Below are 20,576 nucleotides of genomic sequence, written 5' to 3' on the forward strand. Positions count from 1 at the left end.
GTAATAATAAAAGTAACTGGTTTTCCCTTTTGTCATCCAAAAAATAAATGAGTACCAATAAACTTTCAAACCCATGAATTTATATAAATTTCAATATTTCTAATTATCCATTAATCAAACCAGGTATATGTTCACTGGAAAGGAAACTGGTTGGCTCTGTTCAGGTATCAAACTAGTTTCAGTTGAAGAGCTAGCACTAGATGTACTGTTGCAAGTTAAAAGGTCTTTTGTTCCAAGTGAATGTCGCAGAATACATTCAAACAAGTTGGTGCATAAGCCTTGAAAAACCTCCATTCAGGCAGATGAGACATACCTTTCCGCAGTTAAATCCCTTTGGTCAGACCTTACAAATCATCTTCAGGTATCAGCATCACACCCTTCTTGTCACAAGGCATCGTGGTGTTTGAAGCAGACTTCTAAGATTCACTGGACTTTCAGCAGGAAAATTGCACCTTTGCAGTAGCTGGTGTGGCATATATTGGGTTAGTTTCGTCTGTGCCCTCAGTAGAGAATTTAATATGTTTGCTTCTTTCATGCACTTCAGTTTCACGTCTGAGGCCTGGTGCCAGTGATCTTGCTTCTTCAGTTATCAGCATTAGCAGTTACTCTGCATGTACAATCCTCAACTGCAGTCAGCTAGGAAAGATGGATGTAGGCCAACAAACTGAATTCCTAGGTTTCAACAAATGTTGAACTTGATAAAAAACTTCAGTTGGATCTGTGCTAGTTCTGATAGTCATTAGAGAATGGGAAATCCTAAATGTTTAAAAAATGCAGGGGGGCATACCCTTGGCACCTCTAGAACACTTAGTTTGGAAGTCACCTCTGGTATGCGGCCAAATACTTTGGAAATTCTGCTGGAATAAAGTATTTTAAAGTAAATGGAGAAATAAATGGAATAATGAAGGTAGATTATTTTTACTTTGTGAGTTTCTTCTACTAATTGAGATGATGCCTTGGTTACTTAAGTTCATCAGTTTGAGAAATCAAGTCTAAATAGGTTCATCACCCAGCTCTTCTTAAAGCCCATTGTGTAAGCCCTGTAAAATGCAATATATGGGTAGGTCCAGTATAATTCTGGAAAATGTATATTTTCACTACATTCAGAGGCTTGGAAAATGCAGTATCTTCATATTAATGCTTCCTCTCTGGTGCTTTCATTATTATTTAATTTTGAATGATGCCATACCCAAATTCAAAACTGCTTGTTTAAGACAGGTCCTCGCGCTGCACCATACACGCTGGTCCTGAACCTCTACCTTCCACGGAGCGCCTCCAGGCTCCAGGCCGGAGCTGCGCAGGGCCTTGGGGGCAGCCCGGCCCAAGCCGTGGGGCGTGTTTACCTCAGCTCCCAGGCTGAGGGCCCGGGCCCCGGTGCCTTCCAGGCGGCACCCGCGCCCTCTGCCCCGCTCCCCGCCGCCACGGCGGTGTGAGGAGGAGGCCGAGGCGCGGCCCAGCGCGCTCGGCTCTGCTCCCGCCCGCCGCTGTGAAGGCGCTGTGGCTGTGCGGCTGAGGGCGGGAAGCGAGGCCCGGGAAAGCCTGGGGCTGGGCTGGCCGAGCGCGCTGCGGCCGCCATAGCGCCGTACCTGGGCGGGCGGGGGCGGGCGGTGCGCTGAGGGAAAGCTGCTGCCCGCGGCCGGGGGCGGGATGCGCGGGGGAGGCTCTGCCTCGGCGGGGGGCTGCTTGCTCTGGTTTTGCTCGTCATAAAAATTTACAGAAATTAATGAGCCACTAAGCGCTGTTTCTTCCCTTCTTTTTGTAAGAATGCTGTTTGCTTGGGAGCGGGGGACAAACCCGTGAGTGAATATAGATCAGTTCTTTACTATCAGGTCAAACAGCCACGCTGGATGGAGACGTTAAAGGTACGGTGTAGATACTCTTCACTTGCTTTTTTCCTCTTCAGTTCTTGGTACCTCACACAGAAAAGTTGCACAGCAGCAGCTTTTACTAAAAAATAACTTGGTCCTGAATACAGCTAGAAGGATGGAGCCTTAGTCATACCTCAGTTTATTAGAGGTATATGATTACTGAGGCCTAAAATTTGGCCTAGAAAATGATTCTAAGGTTTTGTTTAGCAGAACAAATGAGGTCATCTTAGATAACCTCATGTCCTAACGTGGCTCATCAAAAATTACATACTGCTTTTGTTCTATTATGGTGAAACAATGGAGATGAGCTTCAATTGCATGATTAAAAAAAAGGCCCCAAAGACCAAACTAAAACACTACCCCCCCCCCCCCCACACACACACACAATATTACTATTTTTAAGAGAAAAAATGGTCTTGGATTTCTTAGAGACACACCAATTAGCTTTAATCTCTTTGATTGGAAAATGCCCAGAAGTGTCCAGAAGTAGTTCTTATGAAACATGTCTCAGGCTTGCTAGCAAGCGTGATTTTTTTTTTTTTTTTTGAAGATGACTATTGAAGATTATATTGTCATGTGTGACAAGCCTGCAATTATTACACTCAGGTGTGTTGCTGAGATTGGGCAGGACAAGGAAGGAATGGAAGTGTAATTTGAAACAACCTTACTTGTTTTGAAAATATTGACCTATTCTGTTTTTTTTCCTTACAATACTAGTTTCTTTTTTAAATTATTCTCTAATTCAGACTTTAATACAGAATCATTAACAGTAGCTACTTTTGAAAAGTGTAGTTAACGTGAAGGAGTGTTACGCATTAAGACTTGTAAAGGTAAGTTGCGAATGAACACAAAGGAGTACAAGTCTTTAAAGTTTTAGAGCTATAAACTTGATAATGCAAAAATTTGTGCATTTCCTTATGCAGTTGGCCTTTTTTGTTGCATATTTGTTATAAGTAGGTATGCTACTTTTTAATAATAAAGCACTCATGAGTTACTGGGATTCTACTCAAGGCTTTGAAACTGAGTTTAATCACAAAAATATACCTAATTTATTTCACTAGAATTTTGATACCTTTTTCATCTGTTTATGAAATTGGTCATCAAGTTATGTGTATGAAATGTGGAAGTTTCATAGTGCAGAGTGTTACATAATTCTATATGGTTAACAAGGTAAGTAATAAGACTGCAGTATACTTATTTGCTAGCATACAAGCACCTGTGGGCTTTATCTCACTGGGTTCAGTACTTCATTTCTTTGGTGGTGCTAGACTTTGAGCAAAGTCTAGCAGATAATTACTGATCAGCCACTACTTCTATGACTGTGATCGGGCTCAATAGTTTTAAATGGTCTGTGAAAGGCATTATTGAACTGGCAGAAGTGGTGCTTATTTATTCTAAAATAGGAGCTCATTGCATATGAAACCACCTTCTGCCTCTGCCTCCCATAACTCTGTTGATGATTTTCTGATTTTACAAAAGGTAGCAGTCCCTATTGAAGACATGCAAAGGATACATCTGCGCTTCATGTTCAGGCACAGGTCGTCTCAAGAGTGTAAGTAGGGAGTTTTTACTTTAGTGAATTTTAATTCATTGATGGATGGTCAACTGAAAATATTTTGCTTTGCAGCTAAAGATAAAGGGGAAAAGAATTTTGCAATGGCCTACATAAGACTAATGAAGGAGGATGGAACAACTCTTCAAGATGGCATCCATGATTTGTTAGTCCTAAAGGTATTGGATCAATTTTTTTCCTTTCTTTCCCCCATGAGACACCTTTTTTCACACTGTTGTCTTCCACTACATTGTTTATTTTCTTAGTTCTGGATTAATTTTGTTATTCTATCAAAGATAAATATGTTTTTAATCTGAACAAAAAAATGATGCAACTTGTTCCATGGTCAGTAAATGTTGCTCTGAATTTTAATTAGACATTATCTAAACACAATGAGAGATGGTTACTCTTCCTACTGTTTTTACTGAAGTTTGTGCTTTTGGCCTTCTGGAGTATAGAGGAAGTCATGATATAGCTCAGTACCTGGATGTGTACTATTATCCTTGCTGAAGGCAGGGAAAAGTGTTGGTTTTGTTCATTTAGAATCTTTGTCACATGAATAACCAGGGAGTATAATCTTAGGGAACTGGTTCTTTGAAACTGCTCTGTGTACAGGTACAAAAGTGAGAGTTTCAGGAATTGGATTTTGGATATGAAGAATAGTTTTGGCTAGCCCTGATTGGACACGGGTCACAGTTTTGATTTTGTGAACTGAAGCAGGGAACAGCTGTTTCAAGATTTGGGGTTTGTTTGTTCGTTTGTTTTTGTGGGTTTTTTTTCTTCCCTTGGAGAATAGTGTCTGGCAGGAGCGAAGAACCAGAAATTGCTTCCAATACAGAAGAAATTTTAATTTACGTATTTCTTAGTGCTCTTTTCAGTAAACTAGTTTGCCGTAGCATTAATGGCAAGTGCGATGCATACAACTAAATCATGTTGTTTTGGTAGTCCAATGAAGATTAATGGCAGCGTATAGTTATTTATCTTCTCTTCGTTGATACCAACCTTGATAAGTACTTAGACCAGAAGGAAATTAATAAGTGGTGTATGACCGTGTGGTTAATGTTGATTATATGAAATTCCATCTAATTAATTCCTGCATCAACCTGGTAATTTTTCCTTAAGTGACAGCATAGATGAGAAATGCTAAATGGATTTGACCTAGTTTATGTTTGGGAGAAACAGACAGATTTTCTGACATATGTTTGCCTATTCTAGTATTAAAAACAGTAATTGTAAGCTGTAAGTGTTTTAAACAGTAGTACATCTGGCCTCTCAAAATGAGTAATTTGAAAACTGCAAAGTTTAAGCAGCGTACTTTATTTTCACTGCCTTCAGGCATTGAATCTTTTTTGAGACTTATGGATCAAAATTTCAAGCCTTTTACCCCTTGTGTAACTTGTCTCAAAAAGTGGAAGTCAAGATTCTCTTCTGGTTCCAGAAATTCTGAGAAGTAATTATTTGGGAAGCTTGATATAATCGTAAAAGTCAGTAATGCTGCCTGTTTTGCTGCATAAGGATTTTGCCTTTTGTCTAGGACTCTTTATAGTAAATTTTTAACTTACCTTCTTGTTTGATGGGAAGTAGAGACTGCACACCTACAGTCACTGAATCAGATACAAACCCAAAACTTTAGAAAATCATTCTAGATTATGTTTTTTGTAACTCCTTGTTTATGCACCGTTGTAGGCTAAGGGTCTGCAACTGAGTCAGGGCTCATAAACTCATTGGGGAAATTTTCTTGAGTAGTTTTGTTAAAGAAAAATTATATTCTTTAAACAGTGAGGAATATGATTTTAAAGAAAAACTATATTCTTTAAACAGTGAGAAGTATGATTTTTATTGTCTTTGTCTAAAAACTGCTTTCCTGTCTGGGGTATGAATCAAAAGTTGACACACAAAAAAAAAATCTATGAGGGTTGTGGCATGCAACTTGATGAAAGAGAGGGAAAAATACCTGTTACCTCTCTTTGTACTGTTCATTCTACTGAAAAGCATAAATTCCGTGATATCTGTGTCATTTTGTTACTGCAGCATATTGTCTAATTTAAAATATAATCTTACCATGTCCTGATCTTTTATGTTAAAGGTCCAGGTATTAAGTTGTAATGGGCATTCAGAAATAGCGCTGCTATTCTTTCCCTAATCAGTCCCATTTTCTATTCTAAAATTGTGTGCAGACATCATAACCATGTTGTCTATATCATGTGTACAGTCTTCAATGCGATGCTCAGTAGTCTGTTTTGTTCTGTAGCTATTGACATTTTAATGAGAAATCTGCTCTTGCTTTTACTCTGCCAGCGATGCCAGCCCTCATAGTTCCTTACTGCACCTTAAAACACATATCTTTATAATTTCAATGCAGTATTTTCCCTGCATGTTCATTGCAGCCTTTCTTGCTGACTAACATTGGCTCTTGGTTTACCTGTACGAGCCACGCTAGGACTTGGATGTTCTTTATCCTTTAGTGCATGCATTTAATTGCATAGAAACATAGGTTTTTGTTTGCTTTTGTAGAAAGTACAATATAAGTCTAATTTTAAATCCAGTGGTTTGAAATATGTAATAAATGGTATGTTGTTTTGCAGGGGGACAGTAAAAAAATGGAGGATGCTACTGCTTATTTGACATTACCTTCTACACGTCAACACACAGAAAATAAAGGAGCAACTATAGTCAGGAACTCAAGTCTTGTAGGGGGGCTTTCAGTAAGCTCACGAGATGCCTTTTATATTTCAACTCTTGTTTGTTCTACAAAGTTAACTCAGAATGGTATGTATCTTCTAAACAGAACATTAAGAAAGAAGGCATTTGCACAAATGATAAATCACATTTTAAATTTTAATGTCTGTCCATTTATTTTCTATTAGTGGGCTTACTAGGTCTCTTGAAGTGGCGTATGAAGCCAGAGCTGCTTCAGGAGAACCTGGAAAAACTGAAGATTGTGGATGGAGAGGAAGTTGTGAAGGTATATCTTTATATAGTTGTTCTAATAATAGTTATTCTCCATGTCCCTTCATACCATGGCAGAAAAAATGCTACATAATTTCAAAAAGAAAAAGAAACTGGAGGGTCAGTTACAGTAAACATAGGAATTTAAAAAGCTAGTTAGTTATACTTTCTTTTATGAGCATCATTCAGTGTAATGCCTTTGTTAGGGATAGTTTGCAAAAGACACGAGCAAAGCTCTTCATTAGAGGCAGCAAGGAAGCAAACACCTGGACAGGATTCTTTGTAATGTTAGCCATCTTTTTTTTCTACTTGTTGCTCCCAAACATCTCTGGTATTGGCTACTGTTAGGCTGTGGAGGTTTGCAAGATTATTAGTCAGATCTGCCTGCTTTCACTGGTAGTTAATTTATTAGGATCCTTTTCTGCTTTCTGTTGTTTTATTTTGCTGGAAGTTTTGTGCATGAGTGGAGAATTCAATTCCAAGAATATTTGGAGTCACTGCTGCTTTGGTCAGGTGCTTATGTATATGTCTCAGGTAAACTTTAATTTTTAGTATGTGCAGAAAGTTTTATTTAAAAACTTGATAGGATATGAAGGCAGTAGTGGTAAAAGATTTTCCACAATCTCTGTTCAACTGTTTGTTTTTGTCTATTGGAAACATCACAAACAATTCCTAATGCTTTCTTTACAGTTCTTAGTATTAATTTACATGTTGATATTAAAAAAGTGTATTGTGTACCCAGTGAAGTGCTTTGTTAATTTAATGTGTGTAAGATGAATAAAAACTTCTTAATATTTTGGAAAGTGGCAGACACTATTACATTTCTGTTACTCTTTAAATATAAGCACTAGATGCCTCTCTGGAGAGGAGTAGGAAGGAGAACTTAAAAAAAATATTTTTTTTTTAACAAATAAAGATTTGGGTCCCAAGTCACTGGGGTACTTTCCTTTGAGTTAAAGTGGGCTTTGAATCAGACCACAGAAGTATGAACTGTGTTTTTCATCATCACGCATATGTGAAAATAGCAACTATTAATCTGTACCACTAAGGAACCTAGGAATGCAGTTTTAGATAGTTATGTCATTTATGTAATATTTTTAGTTTTCCCATAAGCTTTGAGCTAAACGTATTATTGACAGCTCATGTATCTGAGGATGTAGGTTCTTAGAATTAAAGAAACTAGAGCCTAAATCATCGGAAATGTTGTCTTGAATTTAAGTGATGTTTCAGTGAAGGCCTTTAAAATTTGAGTTGAGAGAAACCAAGTGTACTATCTGAAAACTGACTTGTGAGGTTTTCAAGTTGAATTTGTTGCCAGCTTGTCATTTCATGTTGTTTTATAGTTTCTCCAAGATACACTGGATGCCCTATTTAACATCATGATGGAACATTCCCACAGTAATGAGTATGACATCCTTGTCTTTGATGCACTGGTAAGAATCAGCAGCAGAGGATTTTATTTGTCAAAGTCAAGAACCCTATAATTTTGAATGAGCTATCAAGTTGTTTATTTCAATGAATTAATCTTAAAATCTCTGCAGAACAGATGGAATATTACTATTTGACTGAAAAGCAAATTTCTTTAAAAACTCTTAAATAGTGGATTATCAAAAATATTTCAGAAGACTGGTATTTAAATTTGGAATGTGACTTTATGAAAAATGCTAATTATGTTCATGTCTGTTTTAGATATATATCATAGGACTTATTGCAGACCGTAAGTTTCAACATTTTAACACTGTTTTGGAAGCGTATATCCAACAGCATTTTAGTGCAACATTGGCGTACAAGTAAGTTGGTTTTCTCTTCTTCTTTCTCTTTTTTCCTAAACACCCACCATCACATTAAAGAAAGTAAATCCTGTTTGTGACTTTTCTGATGTAGTTAATGATGACTGTTGTTTTGATGCTGCTGTTTGCTTATCTGGAAACAAACCTGCCTGAGACACACATATGATTATAATTAGAGTTAATTGACAAATAGTAATTGATTTGGATTAAATGTTTCTTTGGCATTTGTTTTCTCTTGTCTGGATTTTGCTGTATCTGAGCACTTCACCTGTATCCTGTCAAATTTGTCAACAGATACTTAGCTGTAAAGCCTCTCCCTTTACATTCCTGGCCTTAACCTGAAATGCCTTATCTTGAGGATGTCCTTATCTCATTTATATAGGTTCCCATGTATTCTTTTACAGCAAACAAACTCATGGGGAAAAAAATTGGGAACTGTCAAGTCTTCATATGCCGTTCACAGTCTGATGTTGCACTAGGAGGGTTTCAGCGCAGTGAACTCGAATTTTGGTATTTGTTACGCGGTCTGCTATGGACTGGAGTCTTACTGTTTGTTACATGGTCATGCCATAGGCAGATTTATTATTTTTTTGGAGCTTCCAGATAATGCACAGATGGGAAGACATGGAATCATAGAAGAGAATAAAAACTGTGGAGACATGTTATACAGTAAATTTAATACTGGATTTCTACTTTATTTTAAAAAGTTTTTTGCAGATGATGGTAGGATAAAATCACTTTGAGTTATGAAGAAAGATAACATCTTCAGGATAGATAACAGGATAGATGTATTTTTTTCATCTACCTGAAGCCTTGTTCTGGCAGCTTAATAGGGTGGCAGACTGAAGCAAAACTTTAATTTGGGATGTGAATAATAGATGGAAGATCTTAGCTGAAGGTCTGGAATAGTTGAGGATATTGTGTAGTGTCCTGTGCTGAATTTGCATCAGTTCCAACTCAACAGGAAATGTCCTGCATATCGTGCATTAGAACATGGGTTTGCTAGAGCTGAAAGGCAGGAGTACACAATCAATCCTTTCTCACATTCTGGGAAAGTTGAAGTTAGTGTTATTGGGCTCAGAAAGCTCAAGGTAAAGCTACATGCTCTTTAATCCTCGTTCACTCCTTATGTAATAAGCACATATAATTTAATGCTTTATATTATTTTGAAGGAAGAGAAGGCTGGGTACAGAATCCCTCAGGACAGCCTTATTTGTTTAAAATATTTCTAAGACTTACCTGACTGAGAGTTTCTGATGATTTGATCAAAGTGGCAGAGGCAAAATGATGTTTATGATTGTTCCCCATATCATGAGTTTTCTTGGCATCGCTGGTTCCATGCACATCATGGAAGATGTGCTCTGTTTCAAGAATCATTTATGAGATAAATAGCTGTATGTGGCCTAATGTATGTTCCAAATATCATAGTGATCACTTACTCCTGTTTCATCAGTCCATTTGGTGAACTGTTAATTTTCATCAACATTGAAGTGCTAGTTTGGTTTTTGTTGTTTTGGTTGGTTGGTTTTGTTTGTTTAGGGTAGAGGAGAGTATGTTTCCATTTTTGTAGCGATGTAAGAAAAAAACCCAACCACCCTTATTTTAGTTCTTCTTATAGCTACATAAAGATCAAGATTACATCACTAATATTAGTTTAATCATTTAAGATGAAATTATAACTAGAAATTAAGGGCCTTATTTTTAGATGAGGTTTTGCACCTTTTTAGCAGGTTTTGTGTTTAGCGAAAAATTGCCTTTGGATACAAGGCAAGGAAGTGTTTAAATAGAATAAATACTTTAAGCAGGTATTGCTGTGTACCAGAATATTGTACTATTTTACATGCAGTGAATTTAGAGCATGTCATAATGTTTAATCACTGTTTAATGTAGGTAGGCAGAAATAACATTTTGTGTTACTTTGTGCAGGTATATTATAAACTTCTGTAAAAGTGCGTCCAGGATCGTGTGAAGTTATGCTGCTGTTTTGAGATTTCAGATTGCTTTCTTGCTTGCACAGTTAAGAATTTGCTCCTCATTTGTTTATACTGATAGAATTTGTGCAACATAAATGCAAAAATACATGCAGTATGTTTTGTTTTGTGTGCTTGACTAAGCACAAACATTTATTTAGAGTAACCAAACAAGTTAGAGAAGTTAATTTAAAAAAAAAAAAAAATTTTAAAAATGTTTTTTTAACTTCAGGAAATTAATGACTGTTCTGAAGACTTACTTGGATACCTCCAGCCGAGGGGAGCAATGCGAACCTATCCTAAGAACTCTGAAAGCTCTGGAATATGTTTTCAAGTTCATTGTTAGGTCAAGGACATTATTTTCACAGTAAGTACCCAGTGATTGCCATTTAACTAGCAGTCCAATACCAGAAATAGAAGTAGATCTGAGAAACAGAAAAAATTGATTCCAGAACAGAACTGTATTTCTTGTTTTTACTAATAAAACATAAAAGCTGGCAACTGGCCTAAAATACAAACATTGCTGAGATATTTTTTGGAGAGAGATTCTTCAAAAATCTGCTTTCTGATTCACAGTGTAAGTTCCAGAGACTTACATAGTAATAGCAACCGATTTCAAAGGGTGATTATTCTTTGCATCAGGTGGCTTGGCCTAAGACCGATGGATGGCCAAGCGTTGTGACAGATGGCTTGAAGCTGGATGCTTGTCCTTGAGATCATGGTGTTCTGCAGCTCAGACTGTGCATAGAACAATGTAATTTTCAGTAATCATCGTCCAACTGAGTTCAGAGTTTCAGATCTCCAGTTAAGAAATTTGTAGGGAAGACTCAATGAACGAGATATGAATAGCTCAGCCAAACACGAGGCGTAATATTTACAAGCGGCATTCAGGTTTAGGGAAAAGGGAGATGGGAAGAATGAAGGAGATGAAAGCTGTAAGGAGAAAAACTGCACTACAGTAACTGTGTCCCCCGGTTTCTCCCCTAACCCTTAAGGACTCTCACCATATCCCACGGACCCCATCCACATCCTCTGTTTCCTCTCTTCTTTTCTACTTCATCTTTTTCCATTTATCTTTACCATGGTTCCCAATAATACTTGTTCTGTTGTCCCTCTGCTATATGTGGCTGAAGGAATGCAATGGCAGAAGATATGCAGTGGCAAACTGAAGACTATGGGTAGACCAAGTGGTTGGATGCTATGTTTGTAGTTGGCATTCAAGAGAAAAACAAGGTGTTCTGTTTTATCTGTCTTTTGCTCAGTGGGAGCTCTAATACAATTTTGCTGTCATTCCACTGCCCATTTTTTAAAAAAATCCATGAAGATTTATACTTTTGTAAAATTAAGTATATTTGAGGAATTATGAAATTTTGGTTGAAGTAGGAGTAGATTCAGAAGTTATTTGCTGGTGGTAAATAGCCCCTTAGAAATATTATTGCCTCTAAGAATTTACTAATTATAGGTGGATACAGGTAAGGAGAAAAGCTGTGTAAGGAAGGAGATGGTGCTCATGAGAATTGAATATAACTGGTAGTTCAAAAGCTTTTTTTAATTTTTTTTTAATAGGTGTCATGGCAAAAGGGGACACTTAGAGTTTTGGGGAAGGAAGCATTGTATAGAGAATTATGGAAAATTTCTTCTCAGAAGGCAGGGGTTTGTTGCAGGGAGAACTTTGGTCTCCATTTTAATCCCTACTATTAACTGGCAGCAAAAAGTGCACATTGGACAGTCTGTAGTAAACTAGGTTATTGCAATATGTTGCATATTCAAGTGATTAGCTGTACATATCTACTCCTTTTAATTTTCCTTATAAATGCCGTAACTGAAGGTCTGAAACTTTTAAGTTCAGTTGGACAATTATTAATGTAGGCTGTCATAGCTCTTGCAAACAGTAGCCTCTGGCAAAAATAACCGGTGAGCAGTATCATCTGATACTGTATATCCATCTATAGCTGTTGTGATCTGACTTTTTGCAGTTAATTTCCTATTGTCAGACTGGCCATGAAACAGAAGAAAAGATGGAAAAAAATGGATTAATGTATGTTGTTCCCATGAGAAAAGTTAGGATTTACAATTAAAGTACTTCACTTTCAAGGGTTGAGATTAGCCTTCTTGGAGACAAATATTTTGAATTAATAGAGCTGAGGCAGATCTTTAGATCATTCTCTCATGTATTTGATGGGCTGCTTAAGAAACTAAGATGCCTTGTTGAAAGGTAAGTGACATTACAAATTGAAAATTGTGTAGGAGAGATGAATAATGACTTCTAATGTTAGACATAAAATGGGAGACTTTTTTTATCTCATTGTCAGGCAGATACATTGAAGACAACCAAGTTCTACTTTAATTTGCATTCATTCAATCCTGTTGAAGCTGTAGAGATGTGATGAAAGCAAAAATTTTTTTACTCCAGTCAGCTGAACTAAGGTTATGTCTTACAGCTGCTTGTTCAGTGACTCTGTTTGGTAGAAAGGTCATCTGTATTAGACAAAGGTTTGCATAATACAGACTGTGAAAACATGAAATGTTTGCTTTCCTCCTTTCTTTAGCCTAAGGTTGTTTTGGTGGTGAAATTCATTTACAGTGTTGTGATGAAGTTGTTTCCAAGCAAATAATTAGTCATCTTTTAAAATAAGCTTTCAGAACAAGCGATTTTAATTGAAATTTAACACAGAAAATTGTGTCTAAATGGAAGCTAGATGATGAGTCAGGAAATAGAATTATCATTCTACCTGGCTTAAATTAGTCCTGGTGTAAATTTAAAAAGCATGTTCAATAGATGTTGTGTGATGCTTCTGCCCCCCTCCTTGCCCCACAGGTTTAGTCAAGAAAGCTTCAGATTTCCACTTGAATAAAAAAATAGGTTTAAGAAACTTCATTTACTTTTGCAGCAATGTTGTATAGTCAATAAAAGCTGTATCAGTGCGTTAACTAAGTAACTTTAATAAACACTGAGACAGTCACATTGTTACAACTTATATGTACTTCATTCCCATTGAAAAATAATTTCAAATAGCCCCCACATGCCACAATCTCCATTATGTTAAAAAAAAATAATTTAACCCAAAATCAAGCTCCTAAAATACCACTTGATAAGATGACTTTTCTATGTAAGTGTGCTCGTACTAAAACTTGTTTCAAGATGCCTTTAACATCTAAGTTTTTCTGGTATGCCTTTTTCACACAGCTATCACACCTCAGTAGGGGACGTACCTCAAGTAGTGTGCATCATGTATGTTGTATACATGTATACATAAATTTTTCTCTCCAGATAATGTTTTGGATCTTGAGGTTCCTTTCCAATAACAGACTTAAATCTCATTGACAAGCACTGACCTAAACAGTGCAAAGGCCATGGGCCTGAAGAGTGTACCTCTCGATGTTTTCCTTTCCTCAAAGCTTCTTGCCAGTCCCTGTATGAATAGCAGTTTTGATTTTTCCTTGCTGTAGACAAAAGCTCTTAATTTGCCTTTAGTTCTCTTAAGTTTCAAGTTGAAAAGAAAAACACAGGACACTGGAATACATGACTTTGAAAAGAGGGATTTTTCTCTTCTGATAAAGAAGGCAGTACATCGGAGGTGCAACATTTTAGTTCACAGTATCCTACAGGCATTTCAGGCTTCTCTTGTTGCATTGGCTTTTTTCTTAGCTTCTTTAACTTTTGACAGCTGTTCGGGTAACTAATTCAATGTGTCACCAGTGTTTTTTACTGTTTATGTGAGCAGTATTTAGTATTAACAGCTAGTATGAGCAATACAGGAGAGATAATCTGAAAGGTTCAAACTTTAGGACAGGGAATGAAGAAATAATGGAGTGAGCTTAATTTAAATGCACTTTTTAACTTTTAAGCATCAAGTAGAGACTTTTCAAAAAGCAGGCTGGTTAATGGGAACAGTAAAAATAGCTATTTGAAAAAGTGGCAATAACAGCAGAATAAAGAAATAGTGATAATATGTGAAAAATATCCTAGAGTAGCTCAGCTGTAGTGGAAAAAAAAATCAATTTTGCATATAAGTCACTTTGAAAGTGAAATGACTTTTTTTGTAAGCTCAAATCTGGGAGATGTCATTCCTTAGAGCCTTTTAAAAAAATGAAAATGCTTATATTGTGTTCAGGCTGAAGAATTTCTACACAATGCAGTGAATAGCAGATATAACCCATTGGTGAAATATCTATGTACATAATATTGGATCAACCTGTAAATATATTTTTAAGGTAATGTTAAATCTGGTACATTTAGGACTAGGAAACTTTCTGATTTTGAAAGAATTACCCGATGCATCTCTCAACAGATTATATGAAGGCAAAGAACAAACAGAATTTGAAGAATCTATGAGGAGACTCTTTGAATCCATCAACAACCTGATGAAAAGCCAACATAAAACTGCCATTTTGTTGCAGGTTGGTGTGTGCTTGCAAACAAGTTGGTTTTGGTTTATATGGTTTTGGTTTGTGCGTTTTTTGGTTTTGTTCTTTTTAAACCGAGGAAAAGACAGTCTTAGGAAATGTATCCTTTGTGTCTCTTTTTGTAATTCCCCTTTATTGGAAGACCAAGTTGTCTAATAAAGTTTGAGGCCTAGGTTGAAAAGGTCAGGAGAAGATACATTTATATTATTTTGTGAATGTAGTGAGTGAGAGAACCAAAACACAGATGCTGGAATCTTTCAAGGAATCTAATGAAGTGAAGCCTCCAGTGGGAGCTGAATGTTTAATTCTTGAGTTTCTTCAGATGATGCTAAACAGGGATTCCACCGTCTTAGTTTGAAAAGTAAACTTGCTAGTATCAGCCTTTTGGCGGTATGTTATCTAAACAACTGAAAATAGGATCGGGGTTTCCCATTCATGTCAGTCTTAGTAATTCTAACACTTTCGAATCTGATGTTTTAAGGAAACTAGAAAAGAAGGAGCTATTAAGATTATTAATATCAAATAATTGGTATGTAGTTCTGTATTAAAATAGAAAACTATCAAGGCTTCCTATAAAGTAGGAAGCAGAAGATTTTATTGGACAACAGCAATATTGATGGTTCATATGTTCTTTATTATGAACTCCTATTTATTGGGCTTGACTTTTCCTCTGGTTTTGTGCTTTGATTCCTTTTGCTATGACTTAGACTTTTTCACTGGCTTCCACTTCTAGTATGTCTTGAATAAATCCTCAGATGGCTGCTCTTGAGATTTGTATTGTCTGACACTTTGTATGGGGTGTTACTGTGCAACTGTAAAAGAGCTAAAAAAGTAAATACTACTTTAATTGTATAATACAATGATTACAGTAATGTTCTAAATGCATTTTAAAATCATTCAGTGCTCTCTGTCATTATTTGACAATTCTGTAGAGGCCTTTCTGGGAATAGTTCATATATTTGAAAGACACTGCATCAGAAGCAGGAGAAACTTTGGAAAAAGAAAAAAGTCTTTACTATAAAGTAATACTGAAATAGCTAGTTTATATAATAATGTTTGTTCCTCTGATACTTGTACTGTATTAATAAGTTAATTAACAAATAGATCTTGAAGTCTTTTTTGCTCTTCAGGAGAGGCATGTCATGTCACTGCATGCTTCCCTGCCTTAATCTCAGAATGGCTGGGTTGTCCGTCTGTGTTTCCTCTAATGAGCAGGGTAGTTTCTTCTTGAGAGTAACAAGAAATAGTTATAGAAGACTGTTTTGCTTGCTTACCTGTTGCTGGGACACATTAATGGGTTTGCAAGCAGCAATGCTGACTCTGAAATGGTTGATGGGTGTGTTTAAAAACAGGTGGTATTGTAACACTAATGGCTGTATGGTGATGGATGTACTGATGAATGTTGGTTGTGCTTACTGGGATTCCCATATTTCCATATTTAATGCTAGTTCTTAATATTACACCTGTTTAGCAAAAATATACTATATCTTTGCTGATACTCCTAAGAAATAGCAGAACCTTGAAAATATAACTGAACATCTCTTAGAACTAAACAAAAGAAGTCTATGCTAATTTTAATGAGCATGTAAACATGTTTTAAAGATAGACTATTATGCTTTTCTCAATACCATCTTAAACATGAATATTTTGGTTTTCTAATGAGCACTGTCAGTTGTGAAAAATGAATCAAATTTATTCATAACCATGAAGCAGTAGTGGGCTTTTAAGTATCTAAATCTGCACCAGCTACTGTAGGTTTTCTTTTTAGCTGAAACATTTCATGGCAGATCTGAGATACTGGTTTATATCATAATTTTGCTGTTGCCCCCACTACTGATAACTTCTACAGACGTGTTTCTGAAAGAAACCTACCAAGACATTACTTTGCATACAGTAAATAAAAACTACTGCATTAATGGTATAAAATTCCAGTAGGAGAGGCACTGCGTGAGAACTGTCCCACTGTAGTTTAGTTCCTGCTGCTGGAAATAAATTTATTGGGGAGAAAAATAAAAAAATAAGAAAAAAACCCTACTCCATCATAAATGCCATAGGTATGTCAGTCATAGTAGCTCTCACAATGGACAATATGTTTTTCTGTGCCTATTTGGAGGAGAATTATGATACTTGAGACTCCTGCTCTGGTAGGTGCTTATGAGTTGTCCATAACAGGCTAGAAAAATGGAGATAATTTCTGCATGGGATGAGATGGGGCAGAAAGAAGTACAAATAAATTCAAGAGTCTGCCCAAAACCAACACTGATTTCCCTCCCCCCAGCCCCCATATTAGGTTTTGGGATGACAGTGATAGATGTTGTAGTAGTACAAAGTTAGCTTTGCAGGGTAAGGGACAGGTAGTTATTCAGAGATATTACAAACACACAGGACTCTATAGGTATTATACCTTGCATACCCAGAGGGGGAAAGTTCACAGTCTATAGGAAAAACAGACAATAGTCAGAATATCAAAACAGCCTTAAACCTGTCACATTTGGAATTATCATTGATATGAATTCAAGTGGCACATAAATTGGTAGGATCAGTTGAATGAGTTCAAATGGATTACACTCCGAAGATATCAGAGAAGAAAGTTTTAGGAGCCCTGGAGAAAGTTAAAGTAATTTGGTTTCTCAGGATATTGAAACTTAAAATGAGCTAGTTTGCAGAGCCTTGGAATGTGAATTCTTAACTCTTATTTCACCCTTGGTTGTCGAAATACCTATGAGGTTTAGCTTTAGAAGATTTAAGAAATTATTTTGAAACCTGGGAAGTCTGTTGGTTTCTGCTAATGACTGTTTTTTAAACTTGGAACTCAGTATTTTAGCAATAATTTCCCAGTCATTTTTACTGATAGCATTCATACTTAGACTTGTGTTGAATATTAATTCAGTCAGGAAAAGATTGTTTATAAAAATACATGTCATGAAACAGCCTAGTCACTGCCAGAAGCACTTTATTGTTTCAATTTAACTTTATCTACTGAGTGATATCTTATTTCCTAATCTGTTACGTGCTGTGTAACTTTACAAAAAGTTAAAATTCTCACTTTTCAATCTCTTGTTCTAAAGCTGACTGAAGTGAATAGATGCTTTGGTTTACTGTACTGCCTGAACTTTGAGAAGAGTAGATATCTGGTTCTGGTTTGCAGTACTGTTTATATAAGCTTTGAACGGCTGAAGACTGAATTGTTAATTTATTGTTGGTAAAGGGGAAATTGTAAATCCAAAGTAGCTTTTCTTTTTTTTTTTTTTTTTTTTTTTACTTCTGGAATTGGTGAAATTACCTCTTTTGTTTAAAGATACAGACAGAATGCTTAACTTCAGCTTTACATGAAGTCATTTTACTACAGTTAGGATTGTAACTTCGATATCCTAACTTTGGTGGTGTAAAGCATTTCCTGATGTTTGAAAGCAACCACATGAACTGGAGAGTGACCTGTGTTCGGGTCCTGGGATGGTACTTCGTAAAGAGATTGCTACTTGTAGGCAAGATTGGGAGTGTTATAAATTCACTAGTACGAGTATCAGCGTGCATGTGCAGGATAAGGATTCCTCCTTTTAAGAGATTTTTCACAGATTTTTCTTGTAATTATTTAAAGCAATCATTTCAGAACTTATACTGTCTTACTGGTAGTGGCACTGATCTTCCTAGATACTAGACTTAAACCTTTTTGTAATTTATTTTGGCAGGGATCATGTTACAGCTCTGTTTCATTTATCAGTTGCTTCTCTGTAGCCATTGCTGATGAATTTTTGTATTTTTTAGAGACAGTTTTTCCTAAAGTCTGTACTTCTGAGGATAGACTCTTTGAAATCTGGAAACCTGGAAATAAATTTCCAGAACCTGCAAAAAGTTTGGTCAAGGGAGAGTCTGGGCGTTGAGTAGGGAGGTGTTAGTACTTCCTTTCCTTTCTCTTAGCTCTCAGGGAAAAAATATAATTTTCTGTGGTTGTGTTTTGTGTCTGTGTGAATCAACGTATATTTCTGGGGAATAAAATCTGAGGAATTACTGTTAAATTTCAGATTATGTGTTTTTATAAGGACATACTGTTGATGTCTGATTTGTAGTCTGTGGGTGTGCCCTTCCATTGACAAGTTTGTGCTCTGAACCTTAAATTACAAATCAAGCCTCAATTTTTCTTCCCAAAACTGTTCTGTCCCCCAGTTGATGCATCACATCTGACCTACAGATGGTCTTGTCTGTTGCAAATGTCAGCTATACCCAGCTTGCTCTTAGGCACTGAGTTTAGAAAGTAGTGCTCCCAGTTCTATGCATGCTTTCAGAAACCTTATATAACACATTCTCAAGGTCATGAAAACATTGGAATAAGAAATTGTCTGTGGCATTGAAGAGCATGAAAATAATGTAATATGAAGATGCTACTTTTCTCCTGTCATTCTTTCCCACACATTTTTGACCCATCCATACTGCTGCAGTAGATTCTAAGAACTTAAAACTGTACAGAGATGCATAGATGACATATGCGAGAGTAAGGCTAGAAAGGTACTGACAGTGATGCTGTGATTGCAGTGTACAGTAGGGGATGGCTTAGAAACTTGTTAAAATTGCCTTGCTAGCAAATAAAATTAGACTAAGAAACAGAGCATCGATTTCTTAGAATGTTCTTTTCATCTCATGGGTACTTGAATTTTATAAATATGTATAATGTAATGTTACAAAAGAGGGCAACTAAGAAAATAAGCTTGGTCAGGTGTAAAAGTTAAAGTAAATTTAACAGTGTGTTGTATATGGATGAAATAATGCTATGGGTTTATCTGTATCCTGCTTAAAAAATTAATCTCTAAGGTCTGAAGAATGCAGAACATCCTGTACTGCTTACTAGGAGATTTTTATGACTTCATTAAGGGCAGTGCTCTGTTGTGTCCATAGTGCATCATTTGAAGCAATAACTGCAAATGAAACTTGGGAGTTTAAAAGAATGCAGGGGATATACTTGTTATTGTACTTCAGTTGGTACTACAGATCTGGAGAGAAATGGTAGCTACATCCTTCCCATTTCCCTCCTCATACGAGCGCAGAGTAGGGAGTATGTGGGAAGGCAGACAGCACAATAGACCAAGTGTCACTGGAATACTGCCTGAAATATTTTTGTGGCCACTGGTGGCCCTATCCTTTATTGAACAACTTTCATGGTAACTGTGAATTGGTGTAAAATGAAATTCAGATGCTGCTATTGTACAGTATCTTTGGAGAGTATTTGTTGCGTGAAAAGCAAGGAACAACACATTGCTGAAGTAAAACTGGGGCTAGGAAGAGTTTCTAGCCCACCACAGGTATCTATACGGGTGTTTTAAATAGCCCCAGGCCTATTATGAAAAATAGAGCTATATCAGTAATAGAAGACTTCGCATTCCTGTAACTTATTTTTCAGCAAAATGTTAGCAGAAGTTTACACTCTTAAAATTGCACAATGAAGTAAAACTGTTATTACCTTTGTAATTCTTATAATCTGGACCAAGAAGAGTTTAGTCAAACTAAGATGTTGTAAATTGATTCTCTTTACTATGGTTGGATTTATAGCAGCATGCAAACATAATCAATATGATTATTTCTATTTTCCTCGGTTATAAGTTCATAATGGGAGCAGAGATTAACTATAGCTTTTTACTAAGAATTTTTACACAATAACAAAAAATTGATGCTGTGGTCAGATTTTTGGATAGGCAAAAATGTTTTTGGCAAGAAGACATTCTGGTTTTCATCTGAAATAAGAACAGAGAAAACACCTAATTTGTTTTAGATAAATAACTGTCCCTAGACGTTGTTGCTTTTGGCATTCAGGGATTGGACAGCATCTTTATGCAGATTAGAAATTCCGTGAAAAGAACCTACTGTAGGTGACCTACTGAAATAGGAAGATGGGAGGAAAGGGACTGATGTCCTTCTTCAGACCTATATCAATGTGGCCAGGTTCTCCTTTTTGACAAACTATGTGGCACTTTACGAAAAATAGTTTTAAAACCACAGAGTCTATTTTTGCTTGGCTGAGAACTGTAATAAATTCCCAAAGTATGGCATA

The 20,576-nt window shown here is 36.4% G+C and overlaps 1 protein-coding gene across 1 annotated transcript in view; it reads left to right on the plus strand.

Moving 5' to 3' along the window:
* The window catches only part of DOCK2 (dedicator of cytokinesis 2), a 182,192-nt gene that overhangs the window by 27,447 nt on the left and 134,169 nt on the right, over nucleotides 1–20,576 (plus strand). The window contains exons 15-23 of the mRNA XM_068417297.1: nucleotides 1,764–1,862; nucleotides 3,348–3,420; nucleotides 3,496–3,599; nucleotides 6,006–6,189; nucleotides 6,288–6,385; nucleotides 7,713–7,802; nucleotides 8,059–8,159; nucleotides 10,362–10,496; nucleotides 14,422–14,530. Coding sequence (XP_068273398.1) covers nucleotides 1,764–1,862; nucleotides 3,348–3,420; nucleotides 3,496–3,599; nucleotides 6,006–6,189; nucleotides 6,288–6,385; nucleotides 7,713–7,802; nucleotides 8,059–8,159; nucleotides 10,362–10,496; nucleotides 14,422–14,530 — 993 coding nt within the window. The remainder of the gene's footprint in view (nucleotides 1–1,763; nucleotides 1,863–3,347; nucleotides 3,421–3,495; nucleotides 3,600–6,005; nucleotides 6,190–6,287; nucleotides 6,386–7,712; nucleotides 7,803–8,058; nucleotides 8,160–10,361; nucleotides 10,497–14,421; nucleotides 14,531–20,576) is intronic.

The sequence above is a fragment of the Nyctibius grandis genome, chromosome 22 (assembly GCF_013368605.1).
Source record: "Nyctibius grandis isolate bNycGra1 chromosome 22, bNycGra1.pri, whole genome shotgun sequence".
Lineage (NCBI taxonomy): Eukaryota > Metazoa > Chordata > Aves > Nyctibiiformes > Nyctibiidae > Nyctibius > Nyctibius grandis.